Raw genomic sequence first — 27,193 nt, 5'->3', positions numbered from 1 at the left:
GGGGCCCCAATAAGCCAACAACCCCTGTGGCCGAATTAGAGGGCAACCTGGCTTGTTTGGAGCTTTCACACCCCAATGCAGGCTCCAACTCATGCTAGCATGGCCAACAGCAGAGGTCCAATTAAAGCTCCCCCAGCTCCTTTTCATGGTTGGGCCAATGCCTGTTCTTCCCTCTAGTGATTAGATTAGGCCTGCCTCAAAGACACGGATCGTGGCAGTGGAGAGAAGACAAGGAGAAATAAAGTGTATTGGGCCGGATAACCAGAATGCCTTTATGGTAACACAGGGATGAAATTGGCAAAATATACTTTTATACTTTGAAACGGCAAAGCTAAGTGAAACAAAGTATCCAATTAAAGACAAGAAAAATAGAAATGAGAAATGAGCTAAGATATGGCAGTCACAAGCTGAGCTGCTGATCCCACCCTCTATTTCGCTCTGTAGCTAGTTATCTAGCACCCAGTGTGCCAGCAGAGATGCCTTATGTACCTTGGCTTGCCACCCTGCTGTGAGAGAGAGCTTGTCTAGTGAGCACTGGCTCCCTTCTCTGGCTCTATCAATGAGAAGAGGCACAGCCAAGCAGATCTTGGTTAAGAACCAAGACCCTCAAGTCTTCCTCCCCTCTTGGATTTATCCCCTGACTTCTCCCTTTCATTCCCTTCTTTTCTTTCCTTAGGCCTGTTTAGGATTTGTGTGCGTCTTTATTCATGGCTTCTAGAAGGAAGGATGGATCTTGAGGGAGGTGAGCAACATAAACGCTTTTAGATCCAAGTTTGTTGGGAACCAGTGGAGACAAAACAAAAACCCCAAAACAAAACCAGACAAAAGGAACAAAGTGAGAAAAGAAAAAAGCAAACAAAAAAGAAGTTGCTACAGAAACCATGATAATAGTGATGCATGAACACCTTGTAAAAGTTCAACTCATGAATAGACATGAACGGGAATGAGATCAACCCCATGTTGAAAACTAAACAACCCCTGCTTTTAAAGTCAACTTTAGGGACCATGTAAGTTTAAGTATCAAATATCAACCAGGCAAAACCAATTTTAAACATCTCAGCTTTCACTGGTCCCTAGTGGCACATCCTGGCCCTATTGTCCACAAGGGCAAAACCATAGTGAGCGGGTTTGTTGGGGGTCACTTGGGGCTTGGTAAAGGCAGTAGAGTGAGTATACTTACAGGATGCGTACGGCCTTGAGACCTCTGAAGGCTCCCTCAGTGATGTGGCTTATGGCGTTGTGGCCAAGACGCAGGGTGTGGAGATCCCCCAGCACGGCCAGGCTGCCTTCATCCAGACGACTCAAGTTATTGTAGGACAGATTCCTGGAGGGGGAGAGAGAGGGAAAACCAAAAAGATGACAGGGGCAGACACAGAGATGGAAAGAGAAAAAGAGGAAAAAAGGAGTAAGAGAAGAGTATTCTGTGTGAGGTCTTGAAGGAGATGACAGGTTGGCAGAACACTGTGGCAGCCCGTGCCATCACTACACTTAAATTTCATGGCTGATTCAATGTCTATTTGCTACTAGGATGTTTTCCATTGCGCTTTTTCATTGCTACCAGACATTAACAGAGAACGGGTTGAGCAAACCTCTCAGCTAAAGTGAGGTCCTAACTAAGCCTGGAGCCTAACTAGTTGGCAAAACTTTTTGTTGAAACTTTGCATGTCTACAAATTTCATTTATTAAGCCTAGAGCAGGTGGTAAGCATAAGGAGGAATATCCTATCACTTAAATGCTTCTTATTTTCACATCCAGCCTACAAATCCAAACAGTATGAATACACAATTCCAAAGCAGATCCTGTTGTGTTTAGAGAAAAGGAATATGCCTCTAGTATTTACTAGAAACTTTGGGCTGATTTACTTGAGAAAAATAGACTCAGAAGTGGATAATAAATACTTAAAACTTTTAAATAATGTCATTGTATTTATATATTACCACTTAAATCACAAATATACATTACAATAAATCCCACAAAGGTCATTTTAAAACTGTGGTGAACAGAAGTATTGTGCATTTTATTGCCCTCTCTGTGGTCAGGCTTAAGGTTTGCTTGACCAGTCATGTGTGCAGAGATTCTCCATGATGACCAGCTCAACCTGGCTCACTGGGAATGTAATAACAGATTCCTCATAAAGACAAATCACTCTCTTGTATCAACCATCATGATCATTATAATCATTTAACTGCTGACTAGGGTAACCCGGGAGGATGATTTAGGGATGGTGTTAGGAGCAATCTTTCATTCAAAAGACATGCACACAGGAAACGGCATTGAGATACACCAAGCAAACTAACCTCTTTATCCTTTCTGGTACATATAAACAAACATAGGCGCCACAGATACTCCAGGCTATCTCGCAGTTAGCAACGCCTCAGCTGAGCAAAGCTCTTTACAGCAGTAATACAGCAGTCATGTCAACAGAACAAGAAAGACTCTCAGATAATAACTCCTCAGTTGGTAGACAAAGGACATGGAGGTGATCTTTCAGTGAAATTAACACAACAAAACCAGTCGAAGATTATTTGCTGGTCTGACAAAAACTTGCACTTCAGAACTAAGTACAAAAACTCTTGTTGAAGAGCTTTGAATGCTGTTGAGCCCAGTTCTAATTATGGGATAAACAGGCTTATCCTGAGAATAGCGTAACGCATTGAGTGTTAAAGCACAATGTCATTTAAGCCGTAGGAAGGTAGATGGATGACACAGGTGGGAGTGGGGAGTGCTGGATTCTCAGGCTTTAGGAGAAGGGGGTTTAGATTCCCAGAGACGCACAAAAAGGTAAAAGAATTTGAATTGGAATGTAATTCTGCAGCTGGTGTTGGTACGAAGGATTAAATATACAACTTTCATTTTTAAATTGAACAAAGTGCCTTAATTCTGTAATCATCCACTGTAATTTCAGCCCAGTTTTTGGTGCTGCAGCTATACTGTCTGCTAAAGGTTTTTTTCATGGGGACGTCTGGCAAGAGAGTTCGGGTGTTCAGGATAATTTAAGCGGTGGTACTCACAGTTCTCTCAACTTCTGGCAGAACTTCCATCCATCCGGATTGATGCGGGCAATAGAGTTGTTACTCAGGAACAGTTGCTGAAGGGAAGTCAGACCGTACAGGGAGCCACTGTTCACCTCTGTCAGGCTGTTATAGTCCAGGTGCCTGCATGGGACAAAACTTACTACTTCAGGTATTCATGGATCTCTAAACAGTGGTTTGCAGGCAATATGATGTCAGGAGTTGAGTTACACCCAAAATTTACTAAATTTCCAGCAGGATGTCTAAAAAACAGCATTGCAATTTGTGACAATTACAGTGTTATTTTGAATGGAAATTAAGTAATATATAAAAATTGCATGTTGGCTGCAAAAGATGTTAATTGTAGTGATTGTGACAAAGTTTCCAGTAAGAGCACAAAAAGATCTTTTTCTCATAATGATTGGTTGGTGAGTGTTCCTGTAATAGTCACTAACTGGTGCAAAAAAGATTAGCTTATCAGGTAGTGCTTGTTCCAAGCTGTGTACTTCACCCAAGCTCCATAAATCAAATGGTCAAATGTTTTATAATGTTGATGTGAAATATTTTTGCAAAAGTACACTGTGAAAACGACAATGTCAATTTCTAATTTTTTCTGGTAATATGTCCTCTTTTACATACAGAACTTTCATCTTTGCCAGGTCCCAGAAGGCCCCATCAGTCAGTTTGCTGATGTTATTTCTTTGCAGCTTAAGCACCTCCAGGCTGGACAGACCCTGGAAGGTTAGACCCTCCACCTGACGGATCCGGTTCCTGTTCAACTCACTGCAGGGTGGACAGAAAAACGCAGAGACTTCAATAGCTACCCTTGTGAGAAAACTTTCCCCTAAACTTTGAAAACTCTTCAAAATGATTCCCCACAGTTCAAAGCTCCTGCATATAGAGACAACTTTGCATGCAACAGTAATTTTGTACCAGGTATGTGGGTGAAGCTGGTAAAAGCCCTCAGGTTGAAAATGATAAATATCCACACAGGTTCTTTTGTGTCATCACCATTAGAAAATACAGATAGTGTCACAAGACCACCTCTCCAACAAAACACACCTGGGAAAATTTCTGGAGCCACAATGGGGAATACTCCCTTCACTCTCCAGAATGGAGATGTCGATCTACAAATGTGAATCTCACTGTGACGCTAGAGGGAATTTTGGCAAAGTCAAAGCCTTTGAGGATATGGAAGAAGCCAATAAATCATCAATAAGGTGGCTCTGATGTTTACCAAATCAGACCTTATCCACCCCCAGAGGTATAGCTCTCTGTAATAGCATTCAAAATGCTATACACACAGAGCACGATCAACTACTACAAATTCCTACACAGCCTTATCAGTGCACTAACCATGTTGTTAAACTAACGAAATCCAGTGGTACTCACAGCTGGGTGAGCCTCGGGAGCTGGAAGGCCTTCACAGGGATTTGGCTGATGCGGTTTCGACTCAGTCTCAGCACCTGTAGGGTTGAGCCCAGATGGTCCAGAGCCCTAGGCTCCAAAATGCTGATTTTGTTGTTGCTCAGGTACCTGAACGCAGACGCATGCACAATGTGTCATACTAGATTTACAACAAGCCTCAAATATGTTTGAGAATGACCCTGCTTCTGTCTTCTTTGAGCTTTTTGCATATTTGTTATACTGTGTAGAAGTCCCCCTCCAACACACACTTTTAATGACATTTCCACAGGACCAGTTTCATCTTAATTATTTTATATATTTTTACATATCACTACAAACATTTCTAAACATTTGTTTGTTACGTACCACATTAATATTGTGCTATCGTACTTACAGGTCTCGGATTTGGAGGCTGGCAGGAAAGCAGTGCCCTCGTAGCTCAGTTATGTCATTATTGCTTAGGTCCAAAGTTTCCACAGAAACTAGGTCTCTGGTCCTCCTCCCGTCAATACTGCGGATCTTATTATGATGTCTAGAAAATAATTTTTAAAACACATTAAAAGCCATTAGTTGTGGTTGAAAATCCCTCTCACAAACATACAAATCTGATAGTTGCCATCACACAAGGAGAGAAGACGGTCCAAATCCCCTGGCTATTCTAAGCCCACTCAGGCCCAAAGAGAAAAAGTGCACAGAACACTGGCCTTCACCCACCACAAAATGTGTACTTTAAGGGCTTTAAAACAGAGGCTGGCCCTCTTTAAACAATTCCAAGGAGGCCTGTGCTTCTCCACAGAGCCTAATCACAAAATCTATTAGATTGATGGTGCCTCTGTGATCAACCAGTGCCACTTGAAGGAGGATTTTGGACTCATTCAGTGTGTGATGGAGTGGAGAGGTAACTGTGTGATTCTCACGGAGGACTACCCACTCTCAAGATCCTAATCTACCCAGAACATGGGAACAGGAACAACTGGCGAGATAGCACAAAAACAAAATCATTTTAAAAAGATGTGAAAACAAACACTTCTTTTTTCTGGAAAATCTGAACAAAGTGGCCCATTGAAATGCCTGAACCAAACGTGGATCAACAGCATTGCCTAATCTTGAAACATTACATCAAGAGGCCTCTGTTCTGTTTTGTCCATGACAGATTTCAGCTTTTATTTTGGCCCTGTGCAGAGGTCTTGTGTGGAATGAAGGGTCACCCACTCCACCCTATTCTGTACTCCTCAACATCTGTGCTGGGTTATTTTGGGGACCATTCTACCCAGAGAAGAGGGGGGAGGGGGAGCAGAAATTTAAAAGACACTGTCCCAATCATCACTTTGAAAAAGAAAACTGAGAAACACTGCTGACAGCTAAAGTGACAGACACTCACTCAGAAGAAAATCAGGAATGCACACAGAAGGCCACAGGAGACCCAAGAAAACAGAAAACTGTTCTTGAAATACAGCCGTACTCTACTGCAAATACACACAAAAACAAATTATACAGCAGGTTCATAATATGCAAAGCTGAAAGACAGGTGAACACAGAACACACAAGGATCCATCTTGCTATGCCAGCAGATGGTAAGCGAACAAATATGTGTGTGCTATGACGTCGAAGGCTCATGCTATCTGAACATACATGAAAGACTTGGCTGGGTGTTACATTTGACATATGCCTGGATGCATAGCACTAAATTTACTTTAGTATCACAAAAGCAAATCCATTAGTAAGAAAAAAAATAATGTGCATTTATTTGGTACTTAGCAGGTAACCCAGCACAGGGAAATTGCCAAGCTTTGTATATAGGGAAATCTTCCTTTTATATTTAAGTGGCATCATTGTGCATTACAGATAATAGCTTGCCTACCTTTAACCTTCCTGTTGTCTTTGGGTCAATTTGACCCATTTTCAAAAGTTAATATGTGATAACTTTGGTTTTCATCCATATAATTAACTAAAAATGACATGGATGGTTCCCTACTATAAGTGTAAAATATATGGTAATATGTTGGAAACAAGTTCACTAAAACGGTGATACTAAAAAATTGGTGATCATTTTATACCTCATGCTTTATAAGCAGTCAAAATCGAATGGGTAAATTCGATCTACGAGGACATAAGGTGTGTAGTAAATTTGAAGACAATATGACCAAACCAAAGTTATCACATATTAACTTGTGAAAATGGGTCAAATTGACCCGAAGACAACAGGAGGTTGAAGTGAAACATTTCAGCTTGGATAACTTTTTTCTTCATGAACATGTTTGATGACTGCATTTACGTGACAAGTTCGTTAAAAAACTATCACTATCCTATCAGTGGTATATTCAGCTCATCTAATGACAAAAGGAATATGCATATTTACCAAAAAGTCAACCCATATTTTTTAACAGCACTTTCCTTAAACTTTCCAGTTAATGTTAATGACTCATTCAACTGTCTTCTCTCTCAAGAGATCTAACAGGCATTTCATCATGTCACCCTCTTCTCTGAGGTTGTCCAGCAGGAACTTCTTATCACAGCTTAGAACACATCTCCACAAATGGAAACTTCAACTAAACTGCAACACAAATGTAAATGACTCAATATGATACTATTAGAAAAAAAAATATACATTTTTAGTTAAACTGATTAGCCATTTAGATCACCTACTGAAGTTGGTGTGTGTGGATGTGTTTGACAGAAAGAGCAACATTAAGAGCAGGTGTTCGACCAGTCTGACTTGTCAAAACAAGGTCAGTCCCTCCTTTATTTCTAGCCTTCAGCCAGCAGATGGACACACACACACACACATACACACACAGTCATTTATAGGTGTCTAAGAGGAGGAGGGGTCACACCACAGTGGTCCACCTGAATAAACAGTGGCAAAAATGGTTAAGGATGAGTTGTGCAAGCATGTCTGTGCAAACACACACACAGACACACACACAACACAACACAACACAAACATCTAATGCACACATGGGACAGAGCAACTGACAGTGGCTACAGTGAGCATGAGTGAAGGAGGGAGGGAAGAAGAGGGGAAACAGAAAGGGAGGGAGGAGAATGAAGGGCTGAGGTGGGGTCACCAGCTGTTGACCTTTGATGGGAAAAAACAGATCAGTCTCAAACTGGTGGGAGAGGTTGACCTCTCTCACTCTTTCTCTCGCCCCGTTCTTCTTCCAGCCACTATAACCATATTCCCTCTTCTCTTTCCCTCCCACAGCCAGAGCCCAGCTGTGTATGAGAGATAGATAAAGCCTCGGTACTCAGCGTGTTTGAAGTCCACACATACAATAGTAGCGTTTATAAAAACTGATTATCATACGGCCAGTGACATTTCTGATAAAGAGGAGCTTGGTTCACTCTTGTTCTCTTTGATGTCCGGGGCCTTATTCGCTTTTGATTCCAGTTAATTCCAAATCTCATTACCCTGCCCCACTGACCATCTGATTATCATGAGTGCATCTCACTTTGACACTTCTTTTGATGTATGGAAAGTGCATCTGGGATTTACACTAGCATGCTCATTCTCCCGTTTCCAGTGTCATCTTTGGGGGCGATTGTTTGGCCCGTCCCTTCCTGTTTGAAGCTGGTGCTCAGGACAAAAGGAGACTTATTTCAAAATCAGATCATCCAGCGGGCCATATGATTTCTATCCAGTGCTGTTTTAAAAGGGCCCCTTTGATGTTGACTAGAGAGGCGATGAGCACAATGGGAAAGTTTGTGCTGCTCTGCTGTCACTCTGACACTGTTTTTCAAACTTTTTGCTGCTTCTCTTTTTTGCAATCCTGCTGCGGCATTCTGGGAGTCTGCAGGATGTCAGTGGGCTCGCCAAGTACATTGTTGGACTATGGGAGCCTGGCATATGGTCTTTGGTTCGTTGCATTAGAAGCTTCCTCTTAGTTTGAAACTATGCTCTTGAAAGGATGTGACCAAACAGTCAGGCTTTCAGTGCTTTATGAATTCCACAAGAACTGCAGCAATAAAAAAGAGCAGGCAGTGAGTGGAAAGAGCAAAAAGACAATAGGAAGAGGGCTATAGTAAGTGGGGAAAAGGGCAAAAGAAAAAGACTTGCCTATCAAACAAGCAGGAAAATGTCAAAGAAAAAAAATGAGGAAAACCCTAGCTCATTCACCAATCACGTATTCTACCTACTCCTTTTAATTTTAGATACTAAACTACGTATTTTCCTTAGACCTTTGAATATTGTGCTCCCACTGAAATAGGTCATCAAGTACTTTAAAAGTGAAACTTTGGCTGATAAAGACAATAAAGTCTGATAATTGTCTTGAAGTTAATCATCAACATCTTCCAGCAGTAATAACAGTACTTTAGTTGATTAAAAATGTTTTAACATGTATTTCTTAAATGTACAAAGTCTAACCATCTCTATAACTAACAATAGCATGCTAATAAATATGTTTTTTGTGTCTTTGCTGAAAGCCATTGCTCTCCCCATCTCACTATATGTTAAATGCTGTGCAACTATTACCATGCTGCTTTATTCCACCCAGTGTGTGGCATAAGAGAAGAGTGATGGTAAAAAAAATTTGATGCATACTAGAAATGTTTCCTTTTTAATTAATGTCCTTTCTCATTTTAGTTTTCAGAAAGCCACACATTGTGGGAACTTGCATGTTACTAGCTCTTAAATGTATTAAATACTACAAACACTAATCATTGTTATTCTATTAGAGAGCAAGCCTTGTCAGCAACTAGCTAACTGATACACTCAAGAACCCAGAGGCTGCCAGACAGTAGCAACCACATATAGATATCTCAGCCCTTCAGACAGTGAAAGACTGAAGACAGATTCTCTGTCCAATTGGTTGTGTGTGTTTGTGTGTGTGGATGTTTCACACAGACTTGTAGTCAGACGACATTCCAGACTACCTCCAACCAGTGGCACATGAATGCTACCCTGTCGTCTGTACTGCTGCTTCTGCCAGGGAGTGCACACATAAGCTCTCTCACTCCAGAGGGCTGGGTGGTTGACAAGTGTATTGATTTACTTTTGGGAAGAACCCTGATTTTGAGTTTGCCTCTTGCTTCCTTGTTTCACTCCTCATGCCCTCCTACTGCCTCCTCCACTACTTCTCTTTAACCATTCCTCTTTTGACATGTGATGATGTCACCCTGGTCTGACATATTCACATCGCCCAGCCCTTCCTCCCTGTTTTCTCATCCTTCCTCCCCTGCTCACTGTCACCCACTTTACTGTAAGCCATGTGACTGACAGCTGCAGCTGTAAGTGCTTCAGCGGGCCTTCACTTCAGCTGTGTGGCTTTGTAAAGATCTGACCCTCCCTTCAGCTTCCACTCCCATCAGGCCTGCAGGCCTTCCCCCTAGTAACAGGCTTCAAGTCAGGCCAAAAAAAGACACCCTGATCATTTGGAGGGGCTGCAACTTGGCACAGTTTGTGCAAGTAAAGGTTAACATGCTCCGATCTGTTTTGTATCAAAAACAAAGTAAGCAGGAGTTTGTGCTGAACCCCATAGCTCTAGACAAATAGAAAACAAAACAACATAATATTAGCGTAAACTTTCTGGAAACATGACACATTTTAACCATCGGCTGTCATAATTGCTTAATCAGACCTAAACTCCCCTGTTAATAATTATCCACAATATACAGAAATATTCTGACCATATTATTCATCATGATAAATTCCGAGAAGCAGGCAGATGACACATAGGGAAGGTCTGACTCCCACTACTGATAATGATGACCAGCGATACAGGACCAGTGGATGTGTGCTTTTCTACCAGGTAGTTGGCCAGCATACTAGCAAGGTATGAAAGAAAATACACACTAGAATAGGTTGGGTGGTGGGTTAACTTTCTAGTTTCAGGTTGAGTGAGATATAAGAATGTTCCCTGGTTACATATGGAGAAAAAAAATGGTGGCACGTTGGAAAACACTCCTCTCAAGGTAGAAAAAAAAACATACCAAGAAGCACCACCTTCTGTCAGCTTTAGCCTTTTTAATTTTGTATCATATTTAGGTCCAACCTTAGAAAACCTGTTACTGTACTATGTTTGTTTTGTACAAAATTCCTTCAGACATTCTTGAGCTTCACATTAACACAGAAAATAGTTATATACACTGAAGTTTTAAAAGTGTTGAATGAATAAGGAAGCCTGGTTCATATATACATTTCTTAAGTACAAGTAGCATTTTTAGATTTTTATATAAAATTTAACTTTTACGTTCTAAGTATTAGATAGTATGTAGTATCTGTGCATTTTCCTCAAACGCTGCATTTGCTGGATACCAAATGGCAGCAAGTTACCAAACTATTACTTATTACTTACTTAAGTACTTATTTTACTATGAGTTTCCTTCAACTCCATTTAAATAAGACTGTTGATGGGCTACCATGCTCATGTTTGTGTCATACACAAGCGCACACACCCTTCCCAAATAGGGCAGTAAATCTCCAGTGAGATGCCAGTGGAGGCGGTCCCCACAGACAGTTTCACAACTGGAAGCAACCAAGTAGGAACTATATACGACCTGACACTTCAAGCAGCCAGCATTGCTTGCTTGTAGACAAGACCACATAGCCAGCTAATAAGACTAGTCAGTTACTTGACCGCATTCTAATTGCTCAAGACAGAACTCCATATTTATGCCAACAGAGCTCAAGTGGAGAGAGGATTTTGTTTTATGTCATCAAGCTACATTAATTGCTAACTTCACTTTAATGCAGTATTACCTCAGATGCAAAAGAAAATGATTTCTCAACAAATTTTAAGAAACTATTTCAAGAGCATTTCAAAGATTCCACTGACCTAAGAATATGGTAACAGAGAGCCAGATAATTCTGCTGCAATGCTCAGCAGTAAATAGGGCAGTACTCACAGGTAGAGCGATGCAATCTTGGCTGCAGCCCGTCCTAAATCTGGTATGGATGTCAGCTCATTGTGATCCAGCCGCCTGAAAGTGACAAACACAATGTAGTAGATTAGAGAACAAAACTGCACCCTGGAGAAAAGTACAATGACATGCAGAAGAGTGATATGAGATTAGAGGACTTTATATGGGCTTTTTTTTTTTTCAAGAAACACATTTATCACAAGACTTGATCCTTAAAAAAATAATAAAATCTGGTCCAGAGGCAAGGCCTCCCTGGTGAAGCTAAACAAAAATGTAAATTCTTATTTTAAATTTAGACAAATAGAGCCTGTGTCAAATAAAGCAATACTCAATCTTCTTGTTTTTCTTTTTCTTTACCCACTGACACAATGTTGTTGGGGCTATAGCACATGCTCCATCACTTGAGGCTAAAATCAGTCAAACCTTGTATAAATCAAAAGATGCCAAACACGACTTGTCACGTCTGCCGCAGAGCAAGTAGCAAGTCATCCTTTTAAGAACCAAAAATAACATAGGAGTAAAACAGATGTCGAGAAGCATATGACCGACAAGCTGGCCTGCCAAAGGTGTCACCAGTGTATATATCCAGTTAGCCTGTGTATTTGTGTGTGTCTTGTGTACTGGCACTGAGTGACACAGAGCCAAACCCTCTCTCACCATATAAAATATTTACAAGGCCAGCGTTGGCCACAGTATCGGGTGGTGGAGGGAAGGCTTAATATAGAAAAACCACCACTTTATTCTCAATTGGACTTAGTTCAAGGCAACACATACGCTGAAGCAGAGCGGCAACCATGGACATCAGTCACAGTAAAGCCATTGATTTTTTAAAAAAAAAAAAAAAAAAAAAAAAAAAGCATCACACAAGAGAGCAATAGAAATCAAATTTAAACGCTAAGCTGCATTCCCATTTTGACACAGCAGAGAAAGACAGACCAAGAGGGCCAAATACAACCAGAGGGCAGTCCATTAGGAAGTGTTTGACTGGGACAGGGGCTTGCTGTCAACTGCTTCACTGGACATGGGTATATGTGTGTATATGTAATCTGATTACTTACAGTTCTTTCAAGTTGGGAAGGTTGTCAAAATCTTTAACACTGATGGCAGTCAGCTTGTTGTGGCCAAGATTTCTGTAACAACAAAAAAAAAATCAAATGTAAACAGAAAATAGCTTCTTTTTTTAAAAAATATTTTTTCTCTAATAGCAGACAATAGAGAAGGATTAAAATACCAGCTATGCAACAATATTTTCATAACTTCTATTGTATTATCACTGGTGTTTTTCAGTAATTCAGATAAGGATCCTGATCAGTTATGACAATTATTCTTACCATTTGACAAACTGCCTCAACATCCACATTAAGTATGTTTGAAAACACTGCAGTACATCAATTCAGCAGGCCTTCAGGGCCCAGATCAATACTATCGATACAGAGTGTCTCTCTTGCTCTCCTGGCTCACTTTCCAGCCATAACCCACAGGCCATTCATCTGCAGCAGTCAATTTGCACTTTAAGCTAACACTGTATTTAATAGCTGGCACTCGACTTGTACAGAGGCTTATTGAAGAGTGAGATGTCCAGTGCTATTGCATTACTGCTGTCAGAGAGTGGGTAAAGAGAAGGCGGTATGTGTGCGCACCTAACACACATCTGCATTTCAGATTGAGCTCCCCACACCATATGAATCAAATTTATTTCACGCATTAACAAGTACTATCTCTGTCACACACATACACCTCCTGCCTGGCTGGCATGCAGCCTGCCTCCTGGCAGAGGGGAGGCTGTAGTGAGAGCAGTGTTTGTGTGATGGGGTTAGGATAGGCGAAACAAAAGGAGCCCACAGCTCCGACCCGCCTGCCTCCCACCGCTCCATCCCTCTGTCCAGACGTGAGAGACGGCCCAGGAATGTTTCAGAGGCCTGCTGAGAGATGGCCGCTTGTTCCCAGACACTAAGCACATTTACCTGATGCAACACATTCCTCATCCTCTTGTCCCACTGTGGCCTTAAAATCCTGCTGCAAGAAGAAGTTGGGATTTGAGGCTGAACTCTGCAGCACAAGCTGTTAATTAACATCTATGGTGCTTAATTTTTGAGAAGCTGAGAATATATATGAAGAAAGCTAATGTGAGAGATGATTGGTACTGTACCATAAACACTCCACTTCTTAATACCATTTAATGCCTATCAATCTCAATCTTTGTCTCACTTGACAGACTTCCCTTACTTGTGTTTTGTGCTTGATTGCAGATAATGACAGCCTCCCTCCCCAGTCCTTCCTCCCAGTGTGTGTGTGACAAGATAATAGCAGAGCATGTGTCTGCCCTTCAGGCACAGGCCTGACAGGGAGGTGTGCACATGTGTCTGTGTTATGATCATTTACTGGAGCACCTCCCATTGTGGCCAAGATCACAAAATTGCCATCCCCTGCAACAGGAGGCAATTACCTTGTTATGGTGAAGCTAAATGAAAAATCTCACGGCTTTCCTATGGTCCGCCTCTGCCTGGAGGTACGTATATGCAGCCAATACACAAACACACACGCACATGCACACACATTTCAGACAGGATTAACTTAGGATAGTGCTGTCATCTGGAACACTAATCAGTGTTTTTTAATCAACCAATTAAAATCAACCTGCTTTTGGACAAAACCAAGTCAGAAAATTTTATAGTGAACCTTGAATTACAAGCAAATGATGATTAATCTAAGAACATGCAAGGAAAGTTTTTAGCATTTAAAGGTGGGGGAAATTGGCTTCACAGGCATGAAACATAAATGCACAAGTTAAAGAACAGAACAAAATCTAACAAAGGAATGACTAAGAAAAAAATGTTTGAGAGCTAAACCTGCAGTATTAGTGCTAAAGGCCTCAGCTGCAAACAAAATTGGTCCTCTGAGTGTGTACATAAGCATGTATGTACCTCGTTCTATGTCACTTATGGTATTTGCACAACTGAGCCTTTTTCTCGCCATCTCAATCAGCCAGGTTTATTTTCTGGCCTATCAGATGAGATAAGTTTCACTGTGTTTTAACACCTACTGTATGAGGTGATGGTGATAACACAGGTTTCCCTACATCACTTGCTCCCACCATCCGTGGGAAACCAAGAGGTGGGGTTTGGAGGGGTACTGCAGCACTAAGTGTGGTTAATGCTTTCCAGAAAGTGACCTTAAAATCATTCTGTTTCTGGAGGAATTTGCCAAACTGAGATCACAAGCTAAAAAGTCATTAGTTTTTGACTTATTCAGGGAGAGGGGGAGGACACAAATACAAGACCAGCAGAAACAAATATTCTGAGAAAAATGAGACCAATCCAAACAACCTGTCAAACTCAAGAATCGGTGCACAGGCCATAACTTTGCATTACATAACCAAACCAGTCGGAAAAGGATGTGTAGTTGAGATAGGAACAGGCACTGTGATTAAACTTGGCAAACACTACAAAGATACTTGGTTCTCAAAGCCATGAATGCCTCAAACACTGCATTCTTTTGTATAGCACAACTAATTTATACAAATGGGTAGGACTGTTTGACATTAGTCAGCAGGATTAAAATCAAAAGCACTCACAGCCAGGTACTTAAGCAAAGAAAAGTGTTTGATAATGTAAGACTAAATGTTGAGCCAAATACCAGTTTACCCACTGAGTTCAAGCTGCTGTGACTGGTCTGGTGCACTCCTGGCTCCTTTTCTTCATTTCATTAAACTGCTTAATTCTAAAAACATTCACAGCTATAAAAACTGACCACATTTAATATTCACTGTCTATTCTAAACAGAACCAGCCAACATTTCAGCTGTGTTCTTGCAAACTGCTGGCCACCAGTGATCACATAGGTCAGCATAACCTCTCATCTGTCAGCAGAACTGAAGAGGCACGAAACGAGAGGGCAGCTGGAGTGAGGGGTTGGTCTGGGCTAAAGAGGCGCAATACTCTCCCACCTCTAAATCCCACCCAGCCAGCACAACCCAAATACCCCCCACACAAACACTGAGAGAGACTGTTACATATCAGGAGGAAGAAGGTTCTCTATGGGACACAGCATAACTTTAAAAACACAACGCTCCAACACAAAAATACCACAAAGAAGATAAACAAGCAATCAAATGCCTGTTGCCATGAATCAATCAAATCAATACAAAATTATATTAACAATGGTGGATTAAGTATTTAAAAATTTATTTTCTAATATTTTCTCGCATTTTCTAATTTTTATATTTCAAACATAACTTCTTATCTTCAGGAGAGTACAAAACTGTGTTTTTGGCAAATGTGGCCTGAAGGGCATTTATCATCATTATTATTAATTTTACTTTTTATAGGCTAAATAAATGTAATTGCTCTATAAACTAATAATCTTCCAACTGCTGGAAAGAAACATTAGCTTCAATTTTAGCCTACCCAGAAAAGAAATTTACAAAAGACAATTGGATGAACTCATAAAAGGTCTGCCTGAATAAACAACTGTGTTGGGCAGAAAATAGGACAAAGAGCTTGCAGTAGACTGTCATCACTGGACCATGCAGCTGATCTGACATATAAAACTCATTAAAAGGCTTTAAAAAATAGCTATGTTATGGGTGCTGTGGGAGTACAGGAAAACTGGGAGTACAGGAGTGATGTCATAGCATATGACACTATGCTTGTAAGTCAGTGCAAAGTCTGTGTGTGGGAGAGCGCAGATATGGGGAGGGAGGAAGACAGCAGGGACTTACACACACAGAGATACATCATCATTATCTTCCCCATTTCTATTGTAGATAAATGCAGTGTGAACTTTGCTCACTGAAAGTGTGAAGTGATGTCAGTGATGAGCCTTCTGTAGACAAAGACCCTTTAATGTGGTCGATTTTCAGAGCATCATAAAACTAGTCAAATAATAACCTGTGTGTCAGAAAGGCAGAGGCACACACACATAACACTCTTCCTGTCATTAAAGGCCGGTTTATAGCCAGGCAACTGCAGCGAGAGTGTGCGCAAGGCTAACACCAGCTCCAGGCCACCATTTTACACACCAGTCAAACAGAGGAAGGAGACTGGCTGAAAGCAGCCAGTATCTTATCAAGTTTGACAAGGTTAAAAGCATAAGTTGGCAAGCAAGATTTACTTTACTAATAAAATTGTGTGTTTGATATCTGGATGGCGAACACTACTTAGGTGCAACATGTAGCCCTGATGTGATCAGCACATTTCACCATTTGTATTACAGCTTTCCCTCAGCTTCCCACCAGCTCAAAGAAGCTGCTGCATCCTTTGAAATCAGTCAGGCTAGAAGCGTGACTCAGTTTTCTAAAGTTTTCCGAGACATACAGGCAGGTCACATCTTGGGACCATGTGTGCCACCGTTGTCAGAGCTGCTGGTTTGGGGCTGAAGGAAGCAATAGACTGGGGCTCTCCAAACAAACAAGGCAAGGTTTGAGAAAAGGTACTGCATAACTGGTAACCCATGGCCAGGCCTTATGACGCCAGCTTGGACAGTCCACCACACTACTGCTGATGCTGTTCACAGCACACATATGTATGTGCAAACATCATCCCGATACACACAGGATCACACTCCTGCATTAAACACTGGATTCTAGTATGATAACATTGTAATTTGTTACAAATGGCGCATTCCACTTTATTATGAGTACAAGGAAATGAGCTTCTCAAATTAATCTGAAAGAATAACATGAATTTGTGTGTCTTTTTAGTGTGGCTAGTACTGTGCAGACAGCTGACCTTATGCTCCCAACTTCAAAGTGAAGAAAAAGACAGAACATTAGTCCGTTGTCCTCTACTTATTGTTTGTTATACTAGCAAAGCAATAATTACACCCCAGCCAGTGGAGAAGGGAAATGTCTAAATAGTCGACCATGCTATCTTTACAATCTAATTGCATGTCAGTGTGTGGCTCTGATGCTCCTTTGTACTAGGAAAGCACAGAGGCTAATGCTGTGGGGTGTTTAAAAAATGTCTAGCCAAATTCAGAACTCCCAGCTCAACTCAAATGTTGAAGGACAGCCTGTTTTCTGGGGAGACGTTGCTTCACTTGCACAGCACCTCTCAATCTCTGTCCAAGTCACGCTTTTTTTCTAACATCTTCTCCAGAGTTTCAAACTCTTACCAGATGTAGAGAATTCACAGATGATTCATCGATCAAGCCCACTTTGTAGACACCGACTGTAGGGGAGAGGGAAAGGGGGGGGGGGGACTTGGCACCCTAAAGTGTCTTCACAAAATGGTAATCTATTCTGCTGACTGGATTCCTGCAGAATGACTTGTGGCAGCAGCTGTTTGATTGTCATTAAAGCCGGTGCAAGGCCATGAGCTCATTCCATATCTCCATGTTAATGTCAGACTTTATCTGTTGTTATTAGAAAAGGGGCTCAATCTCAGCTCTTTCCTGATTTGTTCACAGCTAACATTCTGCATGACTCTTTCTCAACCAGTTAAAAGACAATCAATTACAGTAAATATATATATATGTGTGTATATAACTGTTTTTTACTTGTCCATATAGAAACTCCTTGTACATTTACTATCTACTTTGACACCAACCAGAAAAGAAAAAGTGAATGGTAGCTGATAAAAATCAGCACCATTGACAATATCATCCTAAACCCATCCAATTGCTCACACTGTGACACTAAAATATCTGCCAGTGGACATGCAAGTCACAAGGCTAGGGAAACTATGACAATAAACAAACTTGGTGTAATCACTCCAAAACCACAAGATTACAAGGCTGCAAAGCAAGAAATGCCCTAAAAACCACAAAGGGCTCTGTCCTGCTGCGTGCTGCTGCTGCATCTCTGCCTCAACTGGTGAAAGGTTTATCTGTTTAACAAAGAAAAGGAAAATTTCTGTAGTTTTATATTCATGTGTCAGTCCTTACATCAAGTACAAACTTACTACACATAAGTAGCAGTAAAGATGGCCAAGATAGAAACGCTGAACCAAGCCGAAGAATAGTTCTGTGGCAAACTGTCATGCTTATTAAATAGATTAGATGCAGTACAAAAGTTGAAAAACTACCTATTGATTAGGGAGGTGTGTCTGACAGTATATGATATATAAGCAGACTGTCCTGTAATGTGTCATTTCCTCTGGCCTGTGACACTAGCTGAGATTTCTGACTAGATACTGCCTTCATACTGGATCCACTAGATCTAGCAGCAGACCATGACATTGACAAAGCACTTCCATTCAGTGGGTGGAAAATGCCCCCCCACCTCCCTTCGTATCGCCCCAGGCCAGGTGATCTGCCGCTCCACCCTCTGTAGACCAGTACACAACCAGCCAACTGTGCTCCCAGGCCATCAGGAAACCACTAACATAAACCCATTTCCTGAGGGCAGAAGCCAAAACCAACTGTTGGGGTAGTGTTTACCAATAAGGCCATACTGTGAGGTTTAAGGCAATGGGGCTGGGTCACAACAGAACATTTGGTAGACATTAGGTATTATGGCCAACAGATTAGAGAACCACCAGGGAAATGCTGGGTTACAAACCAGGATTTTTCATGCTTCTCAGAAGAGCTGCTGCAAGGTGGTGATGCAAGGACTGAATGCTGACAAATGAAAATACAGACAAACTCCATAAAAACCTATAGCTTTCTGTACCAGTGAAACCAAAAAGGATTCTACAGTCTCACATAAGACGAGATGGAGAGAGTCTGGCAAACAGACCATGAATCTGCTTTATCTCTATCCAACCACAGCAATCACAGACAAAATTAGTAATGCCCATGCTTTTATTTACTTGCAAAATCCCATTATGCTGGTGGCAGTGTGGCCTAAAATGCTTTTTATACACATTACTGTGGCTGCAAATAAGATAAGGCACCACTCCTGAGAGGAAATATGTGGCTGTGTGAGAGCAAACTTGCTTTGAATGTTATTAGGCTATTCATCAATCAGAAGCAATGGACACACATCTGAGACTGGTGGTCAGTTTGCTAAATGTTAGAAGCATTGATGTAAAACAGCAAAGGATAGGTTTGACAAAAGAAATTTATGACTGCAGAGGCTTAAAAAGCCCTTTAACCTCAAGTGCTGATCCAGGAAACCCGTGTGGGTGAATACAAGAGTGCGACACTTAATTGATAAATAAGAGGATCAGTGTCCTTGCAATACATTATCAATTCACTGATATTGCTTTAATTGAATACACTGACAGACTTTTTTCTTTGAAAATGTTGCATACCTAGTCAATCAAACATCTGCCCCATGACTCAGGTAACACTCAGTCCCTTCATCATCTCTCCTTGTTAATTCAGTGTGCTTTGCTGGATGTGCCAACAGTTTTGTTTCCCCACAAATCCTCATCAAGGCCAATTTCACACAAGGGACCATTAGGGTCCTGGAAGGGGATTATTTTAACATGTTCAAGTATTGGGTGTTTTTTTTTTTTCTTCACATAGAGCCATAGGACTACTGTGACTGCTATCAATAGATAGCAACCAACATGCACCCTCTAAACACCTATCTTCTCGGAACATATATTCAATATGGTGTCCGAAATTACAGTGTAGAAAGTGTGTAACGCGATGCAGTCTTAAAGCTGAGGGAAGTTACAGGCCAGTCCCAATAACATTACAAATGGGGGAAAAAAAAAAAAAAAGAAAGAAAAACACAGAGCCAATTTGAGAGCAACAGATACACATGCAACCCAGAGTTTAACCTAGGACTGTATACTATGGATAGGCCAGGGCTCCTTATTTGTTTTTGTGCATATATTAGCCTACATGACAAGTTAAATTGGTTACAGTTATTATTTAGGCAACAAAGGGCCAGTGGTCCTTTTTCTCAGGCTGTATGTGGCTGTGCCTTGTGCACACACACAATTCATTTGCAACAATGAAGATTAAGCATAATTGCTTCAGTGGTAATGACTCAGTTGGAATATGTTCTCATCTATGCTCAAAGCAATAATTATTATGGGAACTGTTCATAATACTGACAAATCCCAGAAAGCCACAAATCTTTTTTTAAAATCACATTTAGTGGGTGTGAGGTATTTTCTTGTTGATAAACACTGAACTGCAAGACCATCGTTTCTGTGGAGGAGACACTCTGACACAGTAATGCATCTCAGACAAATTCACTGAAAGAAGAGGCTTGTTGTAAAGTTTTGCAGACCGTTGTACCACCTGCCCAAAATTCCCAAAAAGTCATCTTCTGGTGGAGAAAGGACTGTCCTGAAGAACTATTCCCCCCTGTGAGCTACTGTATAAATGCAAGTCCTGAGGTACTACAGCACTGTTCATTACTGTAATCCCAATTTAAGAGGCTGTATCAAGATAATTGCTAAAGCTACATGACAGTGCAATCACTCTTCACCCACACATAAGGGTGGGAAATCTCATTTATTTAAGATGGATTTACCCTCTTTGCTTGAACCATGCTTCATTGTATTGACAGCAAAGCAGAACACAAAGGACTTTTACATAGCACATGAAAATGTTGCCAGGCTTCTTGTTGATTAACAACTGCAGTGACACATTTACATAGCTATTTCCCAATTTACATAACTGACAAACCCTTCAGGTGTTTCAGGTTGCAGAGATTTTCCATCAAGCGTTATTTGTGAATTATGTAACAGAGATGGGAGGTGGGGTGATTTGTGTTTATTGACACCCCCAGTAATGTTCGCCATACTGCTGCCGCTGTTGTTGTTCCATCTCTAGGATAAACATAACAGAGACAGTTGATTTGACACTGATTTCAGTTGGCTGAGATGCCTGAAGGTAGACATGCACAAATGCACTCTGTTTAAAACCAAAGCATTTTGCTGATACTCTCAGTAAGCTGCACTGACAAGATAAGCTATTAGTGTTGCACTATAGTGTAACTCTGGATTAATCAACTTGTCATTTGCAATGATATTTCCCTCTGTGAATAACGTAAACCAACAGGCAGCACACACGCATATTCTTGTATCAAGGCAGCAACAAAGGCAGCCAAAAGAAGACTTTTCAAATCACTACACAAAAATAAGTCATCCACTCAGGTGGACAGGATTTGCCACACTGAGCCACAAGTGAAATTGTCCATTCTTGTCTCTTTGGGTTTACAGTAATCATCCACTAATCTGGCTTGTTTACAGACCTCTGAGGACTAGAGCTGGTTCCCTTTCCTTTGAGTTACCTGCCAACATAATGTGACTATCTCAAGTGGTGTGGAAATATGCAACCAAGGTGTATGAAAAGATAATCCAAAGCCATAAAGCGATTCTCTTTGAAGGCAACAAACACTGCAGGTCCTTAAATCTTGACCGATAAGTTTTGGCCAAGCTAAAAGGAGTAGACGCAGGACCCTATCTTTACACAAACCAAAAGGTCTTAGCACACCTGTTTCAGCGTGGACATTTGTCCCACAGTAGTTGCCCAGTGTTCATGAAGATGGTGTGGGTGTGTGGGTGTGTGTGCATACATGCATGATAAACATCATCTGCACTTGAACTTGTCTAAAATGTGCTTCAGGGGATTCAGTCTACCTGTGCTGCAAATTATGTTTTTAGAGGACTTTTTAAAAGTTGCATTCTTAAACTCCCAGGGGAAGAGAACACACATGAACCTGGGAGCCAGAATTGTCTTTGGTCTTTAACACAGTGTTTCCAGAAAACCATACAAGCAGATGCTGAAAACTCTGCAACAAAACACCTAATTGTCACTGAGGATTCACTATTACTGCTGAACACTGTGGTTGCAGTATCCTGCCGTGAGAGCCGAAATGTTGATTGCGAGGACAAAGAGTAGTGTTGTCTGTAAATAAATTGTGTCATTGAGTTTGATAAGTGATAAACTTCCCTAAACATTGTAGGATGTTGCATAAAAAAAAATGTCCCAAATTAGTTAATTTCCTAAATGAGCTGGCAGACAAGCTTTTAGCTGTTTTAGCCATTACTTCTGGGAACCAGTACTTCATTTACAAGAAATCTAATTTGTGAACTATGGGTTGCAACACAGAAAGAGGAATTAGGATATTACCTGTGACAAATTTGACTTAATAATGCAGAGGGTCATTTGTTATGAAACATTCGGGTCTATCTGTTTACCATTTGTTTAAGTTTAAGAAATGTATGTGCATGTCCCTCTTCTCTGCAGTTATTAGATGCCAGCCACACTTCTGTAAATGAGAACCTAATTAAAATAGCAACACTGAAATAGACAATGATTTCTAGAAAACTACACACTACAACATGTTTAAACTGCGGGAACACAGACATATAATGGTGCTGTGTTTTTGAGCGGGGTTCAGGGGCCTCAGGGAGACTTTAATGGGGGTAACAGGGGGTCCCCTAGCAAAATAAGGAATGGTTCAACTTTATTCCTCAAGTACTTGCTCTCTTCAGTACTCGCTCAAAGTGACTAGAAGAATAAGGAATAAAAATGAGTATACTGACAGCTGCCCCTACTCTCCCTCTTAACAGCTGACAGAAAATTAACTTACACAACCACAAAATCTTTTCCGCTGGGATTCCTGGAGAGAAAACACTAGCAACTGATGCCCACTGCATAACAGCTATTTATACGTGTCTTTGACAAAAGTTTCCATGTTATTATGAAGTTTACTTCTCTTTCCAAATATCGTTAGCCCGTTATGGTGTGGTCAATAAATAAGCGCTTTACTTACAAGGAAACAGTCCCGACAGGAAGGTCCGGAGGCGCAGCTGTCAGCTCCAGACTGCTACAGTCCACTGAATCTCCGCTGCAGGTACAGTTCTGGGCACACGGCACCTCCGAGCCGGAGCCATAACTCTTCAACAGTTCGGCCGCTAAAATTAGATAAAAAACGTACACAGAAACATATCCAAATCGTCCCGGGGATGCCGCCATTTTGTATCCAGTTTTAATATCGCGACCGGCTGAGGTCTCTCCAAGTATCCACAAACTGGAATATTAACGTGGAAATGCTGAATTCATTTATGGCACATTAACTGTCTTCCTAATATACAGAGGTTACTGTAGACAGCTGCACAGTAAACCGCTTTCCATCCCATTAACAGTCATTCAGGACTCAAGTTGCCCGGTCCCAACTTTCTCCTCTGGTGTCGGACGCGGGCTGAAAATCAAAGGTGATTCCCAGATTAGCCGGCAGAAGTAGGCTACGGCGAATTTATGTCACCCAGGACTTAAATTTAAGTTGCAAGCGTGTGTCCATAAAAGGCTAAAATGCCGTCCTCGGTGGGACCGCTGCTTTCGGTAACATGTTTGAAAACATGCAAACATTAAAGGACACCGTGCGCTCGTGCTGCTATCAAATCAATTACCGATCAACGGAACAGCAGCAAAACCATGTCAAACTTAGCGAAACGGGTCACACGGTGACTGATGGTGATGTTATATCATCCTCTTTGCAAAATTGGACATGTAGTAAATAAGTTAAGACCCGCGGGAAAAGCGCCGAAAACTCCAGCCTTTGGTCTCTCAAGCCGAGAGCTGCATGTCGGTCACATCCCAGCAGCAGCGAATAACGCAAACTTTGAATTTGGCCACTCAGTCCGCTCCTCAAGTCTCAACCAGCAGCTTATCAGGTGCAGTTTGTGGTCACAAAATCTCGACGATCCGATTAATAGCAAAACAGAGTCCCCCCCCCCCTCCTTCCGACCGTGCACCACCACCACCATGAGTTTTTTCCTATCTTGAGTTAGCGTTACTTTTCTTTTTTCTGGGCTATCGCTCCGTAGTCCCACGTTGGATGCACAACAGCGATCCCAGGGTCCGCCCCCGGCTCGTCGCGATTGGCTGGTGCGTTTGACAAGCGGGTTAAGCCCTAATCCCATTGGTCGATGCGGGTTGTCGGTGCCTCGAGGACTCGGAGAGCTTTTGAGCGGCTGTCAGTCAGTGGTTGCTTGCCCCGCCTATGTTTCCCACCCCGGGGTGTGAAACCGCACCACCTCCTTTCACTCTCACTGCTTCTTAAAGAGACAATCACCGAGATCAAGCTCTGTAATCGCATTATAACAAGCCATAATAACATAATTGGTTTGAATGCCATAACAACTCCATTGGCAGTGTGTTTTTTTTAGTAAGACTGAACTTAGGAGTTACACGTAAAAAAAAGTAAAATAAATCAGATCAAGTCCTAAATAACTGCAATCTTCACACTGGGAATTTGAAGAAAAAAAGAACGCCTCCCCCAATTCATTTATAGCAAACTAATTTAACCTCATCCTGCAGCTTTGTAAACTATCAGCTGTTGCATGCACTCATACTATCCAGTGACTTTGATGTGCTGGGTTTATCACTTTATGAAGAGTTCACTTACTTCATGTTTTTATTAAGAAAACGCTAAGAGATGACCAGATGTGTGTGACTGCACTTTTATTTGTGTTGGGTGCAATGTCAAAAATCCTGAAACTGTGAGAGAAGAGGAAGTATTCAGAACTTTAACAGAAAGTTTAGTGTAGAGGAGAGTGTAGCGATACTCCTGCATTCACAACTTAACTTCAGGGAGAGTAATAAAATCAAAACAAACATACTCAACCAAATGTAAAATTACTCATTACGCAAAATGGCTTATTTTGAAATATTACTTTTCACTTTATAATATGTATTGATGCATTAATGTGTAAGCTTCACTAATGTTGCTGTTTCGAAATGTTGGGCTAATTAAATTCTTTTATACGTTGCTGGGGGCTTATTCTGTAATAATAAAGTAATAGTTGTTTATATTTTGCATTGATCGTTTCAATCTTCATAATAATTTTCATAAACATAATTATCAAAAAAATGTTGCGAAAAGGCATTGTAGTTGCCTCCAAATGTAGAAGAGCAAAAAATATTAAAATACCAGAAAGTGAAAATACCAAAGTGCAAGTACCTCGAATTTGTGCTCAAGTGCAAAACTGCATACATGTGTTTAGTTGCATAAAATCAGTGTCCAGCAGCAAATAGCTAGACTGACCAAAATAAGCAATAAAAATGCTGCTTAAGTGTTATTTCATCATTAATAATATTCCAATTATATGATTCTGTTGAAAGGTAGTGTACATAATGGATACTTTTAATAATAGTTATTGGGTATTTTTATACTGTGGAAATGAAATTTTACTTAGGTAAAGAATCAGAATATCCTTTTTCCCCATAGTCTGTGGGTACTTTGGGTAATGTACAAAAGTTCATGTTGTACACAGGTGTGTCCAAGCATTTGTGTTTGTAATTGTGTGCTAACTAGGTTTGTGTAGTTGTGTGTGCAGGCACACCCATGCATATGTATTCCAGCATTTTTTTTGTACACCCACGCTGAGCTTTTTCACCCTCTGAGTGTGCCCTGTAATGGCCACATGATAGCACAAAATTCTTCCCAAATGTTGAAGTCATGTTCACCCGTTGTCTCAAAAAATGCACATCTGCGATAAATCAGTGGTCCTGTCAGCCTTCTGGCCCCATGAACATTTTTTCTCATCACATTTTTTTCCTGGCACTGACAGATTGTATTGATTGACTTTGTCAGTGCTATTGTGATCACTTTGTGTTGGGAGAAGTCCCAGATTTCATTGCTATTAATCACAGTAGCGAGGACAGAGATATTCACACCTGCAACACTGCAGGCACTTTAGTGGCACAATTCAGCAGTTCCTTTTCCAGTCAATAGGCAAAGGTTTCACATTGCATCATGCATGTGTGAGTGAGCACAGTAGCCTACAGGTGAGACCTCCAGCTCTGAGTAGCAAGGAAAATATCTGAGAAATGAATCCTGTTAAAACATGACTTCAATAGTGATGGAAAACTGAAGAATGAAGGACAACCAACTTCTGCAGATTGTCCTGAAATCACACTTATGGGTTGGGGCTTGTCTGGAGCTGGAAAACATCATTAAAATAATATGATTAATAGAACTATAGAATATAAAACATTCATACTAGCAATAGATAAAACCTTTAAAATTATAATAGTGAAAAGTTGATGCACTTACATATACATATATGCATGTTTAAATAATACAACTGAAATATGTTTATACATCATGGAAGGTTTTTGTTTTTTGTGACAACTTGATTTACAATGTGAAACAGAAAAATACAGGTTAAAAGGCAATTTATCTAATAAGCATATTTCTGTGTGACATGTGGTATGAAGTAATATTAAATCACATTTGCTAATGTTTCTTCCATTATAGAGTTACCATCTACCTGATTTACATCTAGAAAGTAATAGAAATATCCAACTGCAAAGTTTTATGGATATTTTTAGATTCTAAGCCTGATAATCTGACTAAACTCTTATTTTATTTTCACTTAATTATTGCTTTTCATTTTAGGTCTCCTGTAGGGTATCTTTAACACAAGTTACAAGTGACAGAAGATCTACAACTGCAGCTATCCCAAGTATACTCAACCCTGCATTCTGCTGTTCCATCAACAAATAGGATATGCAGACCAGGTACATTGGGGGTCTATTTTGAGTGGACTGCTGACAAGTCTTTTAATGTGATTTAGTGGATGACCTGCTCTGGATGACCTGGCACACAAATAACTTTACTTGTGCAGCAGACAAATGCCAAGTTAAAAGTTTGACCAATACACCAAGCCCAGTCAATGGGTCTTTCACACAAAAGTGTATTCATGTGGAAGGTTAGGACTTGATGTCTTGGTAAATTAACATTTATTATGATAAACCAGTTTACAATATATAGTTTCATACTATCACTAAGTTCAAGTTAGCATGTCTATATTAATGTTATGGAACTCAGCAGTACAATTTGGCACCAGTTTTCTATACATTGCTTGTGGGCTCAGACATTTCTCATGGAAACACCCTGAGGTGTTGTCTCTTCCCAGGTATGCATTGATTTTCTCTTTATCCTCTGCCATAACTGGTCCAATCTTTACACTCACCCTGCGCCCATTCTCCTGTGTGCCGCTTTGTGAATTTGTGACTGACATGAGTCTGTGATGAGAGTGCATTGTTAAGAACTTA

The 27,193-nt window shown here is 40.8% G+C and overlaps 1 protein-coding gene across 1 annotated transcript in view; it reads right to left on the bottom strand.

Annotated features, from left to right (window-relative positions):
- Nucleotides 1-23,878, bottom strand: part of lrig1 (leucine-rich repeats and immunoglobulin-like domains 1) — a 34,980-nt gene extending 11,102 nt beyond the window's left edge. The window contains exons 1-8 of the mRNA XM_026306833.2: nucleotides 22,905-23,878; nucleotides 12,338-12,409; nucleotides 11,265-11,339; nucleotides 4,813-4,950; nucleotides 4,404-4,547; nucleotides 3,651-3,794; nucleotides 3,012-3,155; nucleotides 1,181-1,324 (exon numbers count right to left, since the gene is read on the bottom strand). Coding sequence (XP_026162618.1) covers nucleotides 1,181-1,324; nucleotides 3,012-3,155; nucleotides 3,651-3,794; nucleotides 4,404-4,547; nucleotides 4,813-4,950; nucleotides 11,265-11,339; nucleotides 12,338-12,409; nucleotides 22,905-23,107 — 1,064 coding nt within the window. The 5' untranslated portion in view covers nucleotides 23,108-23,878. The remainder of the gene's footprint in view (nucleotides 1-1,180; nucleotides 1,325-3,011; nucleotides 3,156-3,650; nucleotides 3,795-4,403; nucleotides 4,548-4,812; nucleotides 4,951-11,264; nucleotides 11,340-12,337; nucleotides 12,410-22,904) is intronic.
- Nucleotides 23,879-27,193: the final 3,315 nt, after the last annotated feature.

Source organism: Mastacembelus armatus, chromosome 5, assembly GCF_900324485.2.
Source record: "Mastacembelus armatus chromosome 5, fMasArm1.2, whole genome shotgun sequence".
In the NCBI taxonomy this organism is placed as follows: Eukaryota; Metazoa; Chordata; class Actinopteri; order Synbranchiformes; family Mastacembelidae; genus Mastacembelus; species Mastacembelus armatus.
Note: the sequence above shows the minus strand (reverse complement) of the source record. Positions and strands in the feature narration are given on the sequence as shown.